The sequence below is a fragment of the Peromyscus maniculatus genome, chromosome 1, assembly GCF_049852395.1.
Source record: "Peromyscus maniculatus bairdii isolate BWxNUB_F1_BW_parent chromosome 1, HU_Pman_BW_mat_3.1, whole genome shotgun sequence".
Taxonomy (NCBI): Eukaryota; Metazoa; Chordata; class Mammalia; order Rodentia; family Cricetidae; genus Peromyscus; species Peromyscus maniculatus.
The window spans coordinates 71,881,026-71,897,120 of NC_134852.1; the positions used below are offsets into that span (position 1 = coordinate 71,881,026).

At 38.5% G+C, this 16,095-nt stretch overlaps 1 protein-coding gene across 1 annotated transcript; it reads right to left on the reverse strand.

Annotated features, from left to right (window-relative positions):
- Positions 1 to 525: 525 nt before the first annotated feature.
- LOC102913167 (zinc finger CCHC domain-containing protein 3-like) lies at positions 526 to 3,337 on the reverse strand. The gene has a single exon (XM_042277305.2). The coding sequence runs from the start codon at positions 3,294 to 3,296 to the stop codon at positions 2,082 to 2,084; it is 1,215 nt and encodes a 404-aa protein (XP_042133239.1). The 5' UTR covers positions 3,297 to 3,337; the 3' UTR covers positions 526 to 2,081.
- Positions 3,338 to 16,095: the final 12,758 nt, after the last annotated feature.

The following is a 16,095-nucleotide window of genomic DNA, read 5'->3' on the forward strand; positions in this document are numbered from 1 at the left end:
CCCTGAACCATTAATATAGCTATTATTTTACTCATCACCATCATGTGTTTTTCATATTGAAATCACAAATAACACAAGGAAAAATAAATCATGGCAGATTGATGATTGTACTACCACCTTCAAATGTAAAAACTTACCAGGAATTAGTGTATCCTAGGGTATTATATCCTTGCTTCCCACAGGCATTACTGAATATTTCAATTTATTTTGATTAATGAAACATATATCATTTAAATGAGGAAAAATAATTCCCCACATGTTAACCTAGCCTGATACATTAGGCTCAGAAATAGTGAACCCAAAGACAGTTCTCCTTTGAAAACATCTCTGAAGGCATGCCATTTCAAATAGTTTTCTCTGTATCTATCCTTATATCCACAGGCAAATTTAGTTGTAACTCTCCAAAAATGACATCATTTTACAGCACCTTTACATAATTCCACACCTGCAGATACTGCCATGTATTTAAAATGTCATGTGTATGGTCACCTGATAAATCCACACAACTCAAGATTTTTTGTGGGCAAGAAAGATAAATATTTATTGAGAACAAATCTAAACATCTGTTTTACATTCTAAGCCACAAGAAAATAGCAAAACTGCAAAGAGAAGACAAAAACTGAAAAAAGCAGCTTACTGTCTTTCACTTTAACTTGAGAACACTTAGTTGACCCAGGCCCTCTCTATTGGCCTGTTTCCCCAAGAACGTTTTCCAGTTTACAGCTCATTCATGATTCTGGGTTAAAACCACCTTTCTCCTGAGCATCAGAGGTCGAAGGTTTCAGATGAGCTCTCTCTCACTAGCTTCTCTGGGGTTCCTAGTAGATGAGGCAGAGGTGTAAATGTAAAAGTCTGGCAAGTTTCTTTCCTGAGGGGAACCATTTCTCAATGCTGACAGTGAGAGTGGAACATTGAAGATGTGGCATTCACTCCAAGGACTGATGCATGCATGCAGCCTGCAGTGTGTTCGCTGGTCCTTCCCCTAGGTCCCTTACTATGAAGTGGCAAGACAAGCTTCTCTTTCTGCTCTTTCAGGGGCTTGTGTCTCAGCTTCATGCAGGGACCACACACCTGGAGAGAGACTTCCTTGGCCCACCATCGTCAAGGAGACTGTCGTGAAGTGTGAGGGGTACTGGGATGAGCATCAGACATGGGGGCAGTGGACTCTACTGTGGACAGTCTGAAGCACCACACAGCTGTGTACTTTAACCCAGGCTTTTAACTTTGGATTCAATTCATCTGCTGGAAAACCAAGGGGTTAATTTAAAACATCCTTCAGGGAGACAGAGTTGAGAAAATCACTGTAAGTTTGAAAGCAGCCTGGTCCAGGAATGCTGCCAGTACCTAACCACTCAGGGCTACACAGTGAGCCCCTGTCTCAAATCAATATACAAAACAAAAGCAAGTTCCCGAAAGAAAATCCAACATAAACCACCTCTTGGGTCTTTCCCAGAAGTACTGCCTAGGCTCCAGGCTCCTACAAAAATATGGCCTCTGAGCCAGAAGGAGCTGTCACAAGGGAGATAGCTTTAAATGCGTTCAGAGGCCCTTGGCCACCTTTCAGAGCTTATTTGGATTACACACTTTGAGCAACACTGTTTTCACAAATTTTCATATCACACAGAAGCAGCAAATGGAAAGAGCCCAGCGGAGAGCTGCACAAGGTAGGCACTCTAGAGAGAGCTAGTCGACTACATTTTTGATTCAATAAAGACTTATTTGAATGCCTATCCCGGCACTGGGCCATGTACCCAGGGCTGAGGCATGAAAATGAGCAAGGCAGCCCGAAGAGCAAAAATCTTCTAATGAGACATGGATGAGGGGGCAGTTATTAAATAGTACAGAGGCAGACAGGGTGTTGACGAAAGTACCAAAACTAATGTAAAACAGAATATGAAAGGTGTGTGTGGCTGGGGAGGGGGGTGGGGGGGAGGCAAGATATCTTCACACAACAGTTCTGAATATTCCTTTTTAAACAGGCTGAAAGGGAGCACACGTGATTTTCAAAAGGCATAGAGAGAAAAATGGCCTAAAGAAAAAAAAAATGTTTTGGCACTTAAGTGGGTAAGCTGGCTGTGTATTCAACCTGGCAGGCAGAAGCGCATGGAATTGTGAGCTGCTTTGGGACACTGAGCAAACATGTGTCCTCCCTTGCCACAGAGGTTGCACATGACGATCTTCCGGCAGTAAGGGCTCTTGTGTCCCTCCTCCCCACACCTGTAACACCTGTCCTGCGTGCAGGTGTTGCTCATGTGGGTTCGGGAACCACATTTGAAGCACGTCTTGGGCTGCCCCTTGTACCAACTGTAGCCCCTCTCTGTTCCCAAGAAGAAGGAGCCAGGCAGGTGCCTCACTCCGCCCTCCCCCTGGCGCAGCTCAATCTCACACTTGTACTCCCCAGTCCAAATCCCAAACCTGTCAGTCACTTTCATTGGCAAGGCCAGCACTTCGCAGTGGCGCTTGAGCCAGGTCACGATATCCTCCACATCCACAGTCTCATTCCGGAACAGGATGAAGAGGGTCTTCAAGCCGGTCTTGCTCTGCCCCAACACGACAAAGTTCTCCCAGCAGTCGTCCAGCTCCCGCTTTTCCTCATAGATGCGGAGAAACAGGGCAAGCTTGTCTGCAGATATGAAGCTCACATGGAACTCGCGGCTGCCAGGGATCTGGATGACAGCATAGATGTCCCCAGGATCCATGCCAATGGAGCGCATGATGAGCGCGCCCACCACGAAATCCCGGGTCGGACAGGCACTGTCTTCTCCCTGGAAACAGATGCGCACAAGGAAGCGGCCCTTACCCGGCATGGCCGCTGCTGGCTCATCCTGCAGTGTTATCTCCGCAGTTGCGTCTTGGGTCGCAACAGGCCTGGCGGGGGAGGGGGACGCCATGGCCGCCGCTGCCGCTGCTGCCGCTGCCACTGCCACCTCGGCCGTCTTCCTCTGATTTGCGTCTCCTGCTCCCTGCATCCTGCAAGCTTCTGCCGCGTAGTCCGCAGGGTCTCTAGTGCAGCCCCTCGGGTCCCCGCGGCCCGCAGGTGGGAAGTTGCCAGGGTTCGGAGCGGCCAGGCCCGCGGGGCTGCCCAGCCTGACACCCGCACCTCTGCCCCTTCCTACTCCCCGCCAAGGCTCACGAAAGTCGTGCTTCTTCTCCGCCAGGTTCTTTACTACCTGCGCCCAGCCCATCTTCTCTCCTGTGCCCTGGGCTTCCTCAGCCTGGGCCATAGGCTGCGCGGGGAGCAGCATCTGCAGGCGGCCCTGCTGCAGATCTTCCTCTGCTCTGCCACCTGTCGCCATCTTGCTTCTTCCCCAGATGAAAATCTGGGTTTTTTTTAAACCAATTTTTACATTGTATGTGCTTAGAAATAGTCCCCTGGACCATTAATATAGTTATTATTTTACTCATCATCATCATCATGATGGGCTGTTCATATAAAATCACAGCTAACACAACTGAAAACATCAATTCAGACTTGATTGTACCACCGCATTCAAATATAAAGCTTACCAGGACTTAGAATATACTAGGGCATTAAATCCTTGTTTCCCTCAGACATGACTATTTCATTTTTTTTAATTAAAAGAATCATATCATTTAAACGAGAAAAAAATAATTCCCAATGTATTAACCTGGTCTGATACATAAAGGCTAAGAATTAGTGAACCCAGAGGCACTCCTTCTTTGGCAACATCCCTGAAGGCATGTCATTTGAACAGTTTTCTATATATCCCATACCCACAGGTAAATTTAGTTTTATCTCTCCAAAAAGGCACCATTTTACTGCATTAATACAAAATTCCATACCTGGACATATTGATATGTACTTACAATGTCATGTCTATCAGTTGTATGATAAATCCACACAACTCAGCATATTTTCTGGGCAAAGAAAGTGTGGTACTCAATGCTAAGATACAATTCATGATCCTAAGGAACAGGATTCCTCCTATGGAAAAAGTGTCTTTTAAGAAAGATGCCAAATTTCAAAGCCCAATGTTTAGAAATTATGAACACCAACCAAAAATACAATCCACAGTCAAGAAACAACCAAACAAGGGTAGCAGCATGACAACACATATCTTCATGCCAGTGTGTAGTGGAAATTCTCTAGGCTTTACAAACTAAGCAGAAAAGCTAAGGAGAAAAGATGGATGCTAATATAGATAGAAGCAGGTTATTTAACAATGACATTGTGAGACTTTTCAGTTCCAAAGTTTAAAAATAAAAATATTCATTAATAATCACCATATTCCCTACAAAGCATCATTTAGTCTGACTATATTTGTGTATGTATGAAAAATGTAAATTCACTATGAGGTAGTATTTCTTTTAGAATATCCTGGAGTAGACATGGTACTGCAGGAGGAAAAATAAAGAAAAGTATAATTATATAAATACAGTATACATGTGAGAAATGCTCATCTACATTAAAGATTCATACACGTGTATGCATATGTATTTTCATACATACACATATTTCTACCTCAAATGTCTGTCCTGGAAGTTGTAATTCTTCTTTGCCAGTTTCTTCACTATTTGTGCCCAGCCAATCTTCTTGCCGGTGCCCTGGGCTCCTCAGCATGGGCCTGCACTTGGACCAGGATTTGCAGGCGGCGATGCTGTAGATCCTGCTCTGCTCCTCCACCTGTTGCCATATTGCCTTCTTCCCAGACGAAAATCTGTTTTTTAAACTAATTTTTACATTGTTATGTTCTTAGAAATAGTCCCCTGTACCATTAATATAATAATAATTTTACTCATCATCATCATGTTCTGTTCATATTGAAATCAGAGCTAACACAATGAAAAACATCAAGCAGACTTGATGATTGTACCACTGCCTTCCAATGTAAAATTTACCCGGTGTTATCATATCCTAGTGTATTATATCCTTGTTTCCTACAGGTGTGTAAATATTTCAATTTTTTATTTAAAGAAATATATATCATTTAAATGAGAAAAAATAATTCCTAATGTATTAACCTAGCCTAATATATAAGGCTAAGTAATAGTGAACCCAGAGTCAGTCCTTTGACAACATATCTGTAGGCATGGTATTTCAAACAGTTTTCTATATATTGATCCTTATACCCACAGGCATCATTAGTTGTAACTGTACAAAAACGACATTATTTCACAGCACTATTACAAAATTCCATACCTGCACAAACTGCTATGTACTTTCAATGTCATGTCCATGGACACCTGATAAATCTACACAACTCAACATTTTCCTTGACAATGAAAGTATGGTACTAAATGCTAAGAATCAATTCATGATCCTAGGGAATAGAATTTCTCCTGTGGAAAAAGTATATTCTAAGAAGGATATCGAATGTCAAAGTCCAATGTTTAGAAAATATAAACACAATATTACTGCTTTATATGCTGTGAATGTGTTGTTCAGATTGGTTAATAAATAAAATGCTGATTGGCCAGTAGCCAGGAAGGAAGTATAGGAGGAAAAAGCAGAGAGGAGAATTCTCAGAAGAAGGCTGAGTTAGCAGTTGCCATCCAGACAGAAGGAAGCAAGATATATAGGAAGAACTGAGAAAAGTTACCAAGCCATGTGGGTAAACATAAGTAAGTACTATGGATTAGTTTAAATGTAAGAGCGATGCAGTGGTAGGCCTGAGCTAAGGGCCAAACAGTACTAATTAATTCAAGCCTCTGAGTGTTTACTTGGGTCCAAGTGGCTGCAGGACTGGTGTGTGAGATAGAATTGTCCTGACCATAGGCCAGGTGGTTCAAGGAAATCTACAGCTACATATCCTCACCACATTCTCTACGCTGCATCATTTAGTTCTGACTGTGTTTGTGTATGTACGAAAAAAAATATATTCACTAAGAAGTAGTGTTCTTTTGGAATATCCTGGAACAGACATGGTAATGCTGGAGGAAAATAAAGGTAGTGTGGAATTATATAAATACAGTAGACATGGGAAAAATGCTCAACTACATCAAAGATGCATACACATGTATGCATATGTATTTTTATACATACATATATACCTCTAAATGTGTGTCAGCAAGACACACATCTACATACATGTACAAAAACATTTGTACATATATCAAAGTAATTATATGATTCAAAACGTATTGGGGAGATATTATGAAATATGCACATTTTTGACCATGAAGGGGAATCAGAGTTTTCTCTCAGGTGTCAATAAGGAGTTATTTGGTTAACTTCCTCCAGGTGAGCTCCCATAGATTCATAAACCATTTCCAAGCCAGGGTCACACCTCCTAAAATGATGATGATAAGCTATTACTGAAGATCCTACATACTTCTGTTATGATAGAACAGAAAACCACATGGTACCTCATTGAAGCTTCACTGGGTATGACTACTTCGGAGGGGATTGGAAACTACTCTGCATATAACTCCCTCAAGAACAAAATATATCATACCCATAAGCTACAATACAAAAACAGCAGTTGTAGAGTATTCCTCTATTTTTTTCTACTTTTGCTAAGGAGGCCTTTAAATAATACAATTAGTCAATAACTTGGAAGGACTGCAATTTATTCCATGAGGTGAATAAATGCCCTACATTCAATATAGGACAAAGTACCTGAGACTAGAATTGTCAGAGAAATATATAAATAGTTTATCTAATTCCACTGGAGTCAAATTGAAATAAAGTAAGTCCTGAAGACATAGTAATAAACTGATAGATCTGTTATTGCTAGACACTCATCTGAGATATTTCTTTTCGTATTAAATGGGAATTAACACAATGATATATAGGGTTCTCTTTCTATAGACCCTTAGAGATTTGGGGTATAATGTGCTGTTGTTTAATGCCCTTTTCATATGGCTAATTAAAAGCCTCATGTATCTGTGTTGAAAAGGACCAGAAAGATTTTAACATATTTGGAGCTGGGGAACATTCCATAATGACCAAGCTTTCCAGTCTCAACTTTCCTATCTGTCATAAAAATTGAGATTGTGAGTTATCAGACACAAGATGGGCCATTCTCAGGTATGAAACATGAAAATACCAGAAACAAAAATAAGAAATCTGGGCTCTTACTCTCAAGGGAAGCATGTAATACCTCACTGTCGTTAGAAATAAATAATTGGGTTTGAGCAAAGTTCATGCCTTGTCAGGTATCATAGATAGAAATGGGCTGACCAGGGGGAATAAAAGGTCCAAATCTTCTCTGTGTCAAAAGGAATTGACAATGCTTACCAATATTTGAAAGTTGTGCCTCTGAGACCACAATGGCAAAAGGATTTTGACAAGTAAATTTCATTTCAGTTAAATTCTTTATTGTCAACCCAGAGGCTCTAGTGACAGAAAGGCTAGTGTCAGAAACAGTTACTGCTTGATTCTTTCAGTGACTCTAGGTAACTGTATAAAAGTGACAATACCACAGCTATTCCCAGAATGGATCTCCCTGGCAAAAAAAAAAAAAAAAAAAAAAAAAAAAAAAAAAGGACTCTCTTTTTCTGTGCCAGTTTGTAAAGCCTGAATTGGATTATCTCCCTTGCTTATAATGCTCCATTTTAGACTGAACCTCGAATGTCACTTCTTTAAAGAGAAGCTGTAGCCTAAGAAGCAGGATCCTACTTGCTACACAGGGGACAAGAGCAGAGGACTCAGAGCTGTGCTCCTGTAAATCCAAAAATCCTGACTTTGCTAAACTTCATGGGCTCTGTCTCCTGTAGATTTCAGGAGCAGTATGACTTTTCTGGGCCAATATAGAGTCGGTCCTTAGCTATACCCAGAATCAACTGTGTCCTGAAGTATAGACAGAGCCTAACAGATAAGAAGCCACTCCAGAGACACTTTTATTAGCACTACTAGCCTCTGATTGAAGGACTGTGTGCATTCAAATTTAGCCTGGAATAAGAACCAATAAGGACAATCATCTCAGTTCCAGGAAAGGAGGCAAATCCTGTGTTTACCTTGGAGATCTCCATCAGAAATGCTGTTTCATTTTTCCTTTCCACCTAAATATATGTGTCCTGCCACTGAAGCAGCAAAATTGAAAGTCTGCAAGAGCATGAGAGAAAAATATGCAATTTACTCCGGGCTATTTATCCATTTATCAGAAAAACAAAGACAAAAACAAACCAAAACAAAACAAAAAACAGCCTGAGCCAACTAGGAGTTAATCATGTATGCATTTGCTTGGGCCAAATTTCTGGCTACATACAGGAAACCCTCCCTTTCTGCCTGCTGCTGGTTGATGGTGATTCTGTGCTGTGAATTTCAGCTTTCTGGTGACAATTTCTGATATGTCATGTCATTTCTTCTACTGCAATGATAGATTCTTTACTTACACCACTCCCATAAATATATTTCTGATATATATATATATATATATATATATATATATATATATATATATATGAATGACAGAAACAAGATGCTACTCTTGTAAATAGTAATGGTACATTTAGCTATACCCTGAACATAGGCAGGTTGAATATTGTATCTTACTGTGTTCTAATGATTATGCAATGTTTTGAGGTTTTTTGTATTATAGTGTATTATTCATAACACTTGTATACTTTTTATTGTTTCTAATTTGCATGTATGCATTTATGTGTGTTTCCACACATGTTTGCTTGTATGGCATTCATTTTGGATTCAAAGTTCCATAAATATTTACAAAATACTTTGCTCAATAGTCACATGCAAATTTAGATATTTTGAAAAAATTCAAAAATTCACTGCATTTTCCCTAGTAGAACTGCTTTAATCATCATTATCACAACTCCGTGTTTAGTTCATACAGTTACTCTCTTTTGTGTGACATCTGAGTTTAGGGAAAGCCCCTTTGTTGTCTTTTCTGTGGGGCCATCAATTAGAATATGAACAGACACCGAGGGCTAGCAAACATGCAAAAATCTGACTTGCCCTTTTCATCAGCTCATTAAATATTATAGGCTACTCTAATAAGATTTATTTAATGATCCTTCTTCAGTATGTAGTAGAACATTGATTTGCTTCATAGTGAAACAATTGTGTATACAAACTCAGCTGATACAAGGGTGCTAATAGATCCACCAAATATTAGTTGCATGCACAGTTGTGTTAGCAATGTCAGATTGACATAGTGTTTCACACAAGTCCAGAATTTGCCAAATATGTTTACCAAACGGGCCAGTAAAACTCATGAGATTACTCACATAATGTATGCCTCATGTCCTGTGATTGAATGCTGATGTGTGTATGTCTGATTTTTCATATGTGTATTCTGGAATTAGAACCCAGGTAATCATATTTCCAAGCAGCCAGTTTGCTGATGGAGCCTTCTACTAGGCTTTGCCTATTAGAAACAGATAAGCCTAATATAACATAAGGGATTTTCTTTTTAGAGATCACACAGATATTCCCTAATGTTAGCAACTACTTGACATCTTTTCATATCTATGAATCCCTCTCACATGCCCTATGTTTTTCCTGTTAGAAAACTGAAACAAAAAGAGGATACAAATGCAGGAAAATGTGTATATGTGCTATGAAATATTTTCTTCTGTACTTGGTATTCCTATTGCACAATGAAATCACAGAAAAAGTTCATACAAACAGCACAAAATACAGTTAAAATTTCTATCAAGTAAGAAATGGTTATATGGAACAAATATTGCATGTTTAGTAATATTCCCAGTGAATACATGGGGAGAAATCAGAGTTACCTTTCTTTGGAGTACAGGTTTTATAATGCCAATGTCCCAATGAAAGACCTAACACTTTTGTGCATTTGAGGAGCACTAATTTGACTTACTGTGTTTAAAATTAAATGAGTGAATGAATAAATGTGAGTTTAAATTCAAGCGAATAATTTGGATGATGTCTTCATGATTTATTGCCATTGGGCAGAAGATATAAACTTATGGAAGACTTCTGCCCTAACATATGTGAGACAAAAAACATTTAGTGAGGACGGTAGATGTTGATCTTTTGATGATATACACACTATCTATTCTAGACTCTAGAGTTTAGGGGACCCTGACTAATATGCAAAAAAACATCATGGAATTTAGAAGGCAATCTTCCAAACCTACTAGTGAAATCATAACATATGCTAATCTTAAGTTTCCTCTAGTTTTATCATTTTAATAGGTTGAATAAAAATATGAAAACATGATATAGTCACCCTATAATTACTTTAATGGAAAAAGGATATGCCATTTTGATATGCTTTAAATGTTAATTCCATAATCTCAATCATAATCTGTACATTAAAGCAGATGCAGATCATAGTTAATCCTGTGTTCGAAAGTTAAGCATTCACCTGGAGAGATTCCATTTCCACATTCATTTGTTTGTTCTTCGGTTTCTAGGTCTGAGCATTCAGGTGAATTCACTGTTTAATAAATGAAATATTTAAGGAATAATTACAGATATTTTAGTGTAAGCATAAATATAAATAATATTACCCAAATAATTCCAAGTAAAATTTAATCATAAAATTTGTCAAGGAAGGGGGACAATAATTTATGTATCCATAATCATATAATTAAAATAAAAGACCATAAATTGAATCTGTATGAAAAATTCATGATCAGGATTTGAGCAAAACTGTACTCCAACATCTCATGTAATTTACAAGATTATATATACCAGGGTTAAGTCACTGCTAATCGACACAAAATAATTAACTGCATTTCAATCAATAATTTCATCTCAAAAAATTATTATGTAGGCCAATATGGGATCAGCCGACATGGACTTATATCCTCCAGACCCATGTTCACACATGTGCAAAAAGTCTCCACGGTGTACACAACTATAGACATATGGCAACATAGTGATGCACATCTCAGAAATAAACTACAAGAAGTAAATTAAAAATAAGGAGGAGAGAGCTGAAGTCCTTAGTGAGTGTGTTTGTTTCTCATCTCCAGGATGGTGTCAAGGAACCCAGTACCTCACACCAAAGGGTTCTGTAAGGAACTCACCACGTGCAGTTCAGTGAGATTCAGATGATTTACACTGTTAGAAGACTCTGTGTTGGGGGTTATGCAGAACATCATCAACAACAAGAAGCAAAAAAAAATAACATGTAAAATGACAACACAATCAATGGAACAACATAGTGTTGTAAATGTTGTCTTATTGTTTGTTACTTTTATTTATGTTACATTTGTTTAACTCTGTGAAGCTGTGTTACTGTGCCTGTGTAAAATACCTGATGGTCAAATAAAGAACTGGCAAATAACAAGGCAGGATAAAGGATTGCCTGTGCTATATATATATATATATATATATATATATATATATATATATATACATACATACATATATGGAAAAAACTGGAGAGAGGGGATATAAGATCTAGGAGCCAAAGAAGTAGTAAGACATCATGGGCCACCCACCCAGCTACAAAGCAAGTCATGAAGTAAGAATAAGATTTATAGAATTAAGAGAAATGGATATACCTAGAGGCAAAAGTTAGACATGGTAAGTTAAGGAAAGCTGGCTAGAAAAATAAACAGCCAAGCTGTCCACGTATCTGTAATTAAGAAAAATGCTTCATGTGTGATTCATTTGTGAACAGGTTGGCAAGCCCTCTGAAAGAGACAAAAAAATCAACAAAAACAACATAGTTTTATATCACATAAATGTATAGCATCATTTTACAGAATACAAAAAATATCACTGTAAATTTAGCAGAAAATTGTCTTTAATAATCAAGCAAATTCCAAAAACAGATACTTCACCAACTGAAATATCTTGCTCTACAACAAATGAAAATATTTTAGTATTTTCATTCTTAGGGAATAAAATTGTAAACACCCTGAGACAGGACACATAAATGTAGCAAATGGAAGATAAAGGATATAGGTCATTGTACAGTACTAGAGAATGTGGGCCTAAAAGATGAAGACTAAAGGCTAGCAAGTTGTAGGACACTGACTTTTTAAAAACAATATGACATGGTGATGGAATATAAACTAAATGTAGAATGAAGAAACTATCATATGACAATCTTTAACCCATTATGTATGTTCACATGAGTAAGCATGAACCCACATAGTTTGATCTGACTAAACACCTACTTGTGCTTAATGGCAACTTTGTTTTCAAAAAAAAAAAGCAAGATACAAATTCATGCAAGACAAGTATCCCAGGTGATCCAGCTTCACAGAATGCCTGTTGCATTTTCCCAAAAAATCTGCATTCAAGAAAGCTTCAAAGCTGCTAGATGAGGTGTCCCAGCCACTCAGACTACTCTAGACAAGACTTCAGTTAATTCCTGCACTTTCCACTCACACAGAAACTGGACAACAAATGATATAGTAGCTCTCCCAGGACTTAATCATTATCCCAGTTTTATCAGGGTCCCCTAAACATGCAGTCACCATACAAGGCAGAATCTAATTTTAAAAACATGATGCCCACATACCTGATAGGTAGAATGGGAAGATTTTGGTCGCTATGTGCATTGTGGATACTTTTTGTTAGTTTGGTGTGGGTTACAAGTGTTTTTTGTTCATGATAAGGAAGCAAACTAAGGAAAAGAGGATAGATTTAGGAATATCTTTCTGAAGATAGTGGGGGGAGCACATATTAATGATAGAATAAGAGGTTAGATTATTAAGTCTAACTTTAATAAGGATTTATTTCTCTCAAATATTTTATATTTGTATGGAAACAAGTTTTTGTTTCATAATAAAAACTTAAGGTTATTTTTCTTACAACATACTGTATATATGTTTCTGCCCTGGTTTAAAATATTGGAACTAGGCAGCATATTTAGAAATGTGACATAAGATCCCTGGGCACCAGACACTCCGGGAAGACTTGCCCAACGTGGCCCCAGGTCCTGGCCACCAGGCAGGTCCCCTTCTAGCCCCACCGGGAGGGATCCCCTTTTTCAAGCCCCCCCGGCAGCCCCTGCAATCTCCTCGCCCTGCCCCCACGCCCATCTGCCCTAGACCCCAGCCACTTCCTGAGACTTAGAGACCGGCCCCCAGCTCCCATCCTGCCCCCCACTTCCCTTCTGGACCAGAGACTTCCGATCCAGATAAGAGCTTCCATCCTACCCCGGAGTTCCCATTTGGACAAGAGAACTCCCTTTTGGACAAGAGAGAGAGACTTCCTGAATCTGTCAGCTCTTTCTGAACCAAGTACACTGATAAGACCAAGACGGAACCACAAGGAGATAGGCAGATGTCAAGGCAAAGGTACATACAACAAAATGAAGAGCAATACAGCATCACCAGAACCTAGCCAGCCTCCAACATCTAGACCTGAACATCAAAAATTGGAAGAAGCAGAAGAAAGTAGCCTTATGAGTAACATCATGAAGAAGGTAGAGTCTTGTGTAGAGGAAAAGACAAGAAAATTGGACGAACGTTGTAAAAAACTAGAGGAAAGGGCAAACAAATTAGAAGAAAACAATAAAGTCCTGCAAGAAAACAATAAAGTACTGGAAGAAAACAATAAAGAACTGAAAGAAAATCATGAATAAACAATGATACAAACAAAGGAAACAGTCCAAGAACTGAAAGGGGAAATTGAAAAAATAAAGAAGACACAAACAGAGGGAATGCTGGAAATAGAAAACCTAAATAAAAGGTCGGGAACTTCAGATGCAAGTATAACCAACAGAATGCAAGAGATGGAAGAGAGGATCTCTGGCATTGAAGATACAGTAGAAGAAATAGTTTCATCAGTCGAAGGAAACACTAAAGCCAACAAAGTCATGAACCAAAATGTCCAAGAAATTTGGGACACCATGAAAAGACCAAATCTACGAATTATAGGGATAGAAGAAGGTTAAGAATACCAACTCAAAGGCACAGAAAATATATTCAACAAAATTATAGAAGAAAACTTTCCCAACTTAAAGAAGGAAATGCCTATGAAGATACAAGAAGCCTATAGAACACCAAACAGACTAGACCCCCCAAAAAAGTCACCTCACCACATAATAATTAAACAACTAAATGTACAGAATAACGAAAGAATATTAAGAGCAGCAAAGGAAAAATACCAAGTGACCTATAAAGGTAAACCCATCAGAATAACACCCGATTTCTCAATGGAGACTTTGAAAGCCAGAAGGACCTGGACAGATGTAATGCAGACACTAAGAAACAATGGATGTCAGCCCAGACTGATATACTCAGCAAAACTTTCAATCATCATAGACGGAAGGAACAAGACATTCGAAGACAAAGCCAGATTTAAACATTACCTATCCACAAACCCAGCTCTACAGAAAGCACTAGAAGGAAAATTCCAACCGAAGGAAGTCAGATACACACTCGAAAACACAGGCAATAGATAAAGCCACAACAGTATACCCCAATGAAGAGAAGTACACACATACTACCACCAAAAATAACAGGGATGACAATCACTGGTCGTTAATATCCCTTAATATCAATGAAGTTAATTCACCTACAAAAGGACATAGGCTTACAGAATGGATACGAAAGCAGGACCCATGTTTCTGCTGCATACAAGAAACACATCTCAAATTCAAAGACAGACACTACCTAAGAATAAAAGGCTGGGAAAAGACTTTCCAGTCAAATGGTCTTAAGAAACAAGGGGGTGTAGCCATCCTGATATCCAACAAAATAGACTTCAAACTAAAATCAATCAAAAGAGATCAAGAAGGGCATTACATCCTCATCACAGGAATGATCCGCCAAGATGAAGTTTCAATTCTGAACATTTATGCCCCAAACACAAGGGCACCCACATATGTAAAAGAAACATTACTAAAGCTTAAACCACATATAAAACCCCACACATTAATAGTGGGAGATCTCAACACCCCACTTTCACCACTGGACAGATCTCCCAAATTGAAACTTAACAGAGAAATAAAGGACTTAACTAATGTCATGACCCAAATGTACCTAATAGATATCTACAGAACATCCCATCCTAACAAGAAAGAATATACCTTCTTCTCAGCACCCCATGGAACTTTCTCTAATATCGACCACATACTTGGCCACAAAGCAAATCTCAACAGATACAAAACAATTAGAATAACCTCCTGTGTTCTATCAGACCACCATGGTTTAAAGTTAGATTTCAAAAACAACAAAAACTACAGAAAACCTACAATCTCATGGAAACTGAATAATGCTCAACAGAATCACCAATGGGTTAAGGAAGAAATAAAGAAAGAAATTAAAGACTTCCTAGAGATCAATGAAAATGAAGAAACCACACACCCAAACTTATGGGACACTATGAAAGAAGTGCTAAGAGGGAAATTCATAGCACTAAATGCCCACATAAAGAAATCCCACACTAGTGACTTAACAGCACACCTGAAAGCTCTAGAACAAGAAGAAGCAAAGTCTCCCAGGAAGAATAGATGCCAGGAAATTATCAAAGTGAGAGGTGAAATTAATAAATTAGAAACTAAGAGAATAATACAAGAAATTAATGAAACAAACAGTTGGTTCTTTGAGAAAATCAACAAGATAGACAAGCCCTTATCCAAACTAACCAAAAGTCAGAGAGAGAGAATCCAAATCAACAAAATCAGAAATGAAAAGGGGGACATAACAACAGACATTGAGGAAATCCAGAGGATTATAAGGTCATATTTCAAAAACCTCTACTCCACAAGATTGGAAATCCTAAAAGAAAAGGACATTTTTCTGGATAGGTACCACATACCTAAGTTAAATCAAGATCAGATAAACTATTTAAATAGTCCAATAACCCCTAAGGAAATAGAAACAGTCATTAAAAGTCTCCCAACCAAAAAATTCCCAGGACCAGATGGTTTCAGTGCAGAATTCTACCAGATCTTCAAGGAGAGTTAATACCAATACTCTCTAAATTGTTCCACATAATAGAAACAGAAGGGACATTACCAAACTCCTTCTATGAGGCTACAATTACCCTGATTCCTAAACCAAACAAGGATGCAACAAAGAAAGAGAACTATAGACCGAACTCCCTCATGAACATTGATGCAAAAATACTCAATAAAATATTGGCAAACAGACTCCAAGAACACATCAAAACAATTATCCACCATAATCAAGTAGGCTTCATCCCAGGGATGCAAGGGTGGTTCAACATACGAAAGTCTGTCAATGTAATACATCATATAAACAAACTCAAAGAGAAAAACCACATGATCA

Excerpts from the sequence above, each read along its gene's own strand:
- LOC102913167 (XM_042277305.2), bottom strand. The coding sequence starts at position 3,296 with ATGGCGACAGGTGGCAGAGCAGAGGAAGATCTGCAGCAGGGCCGCCTG.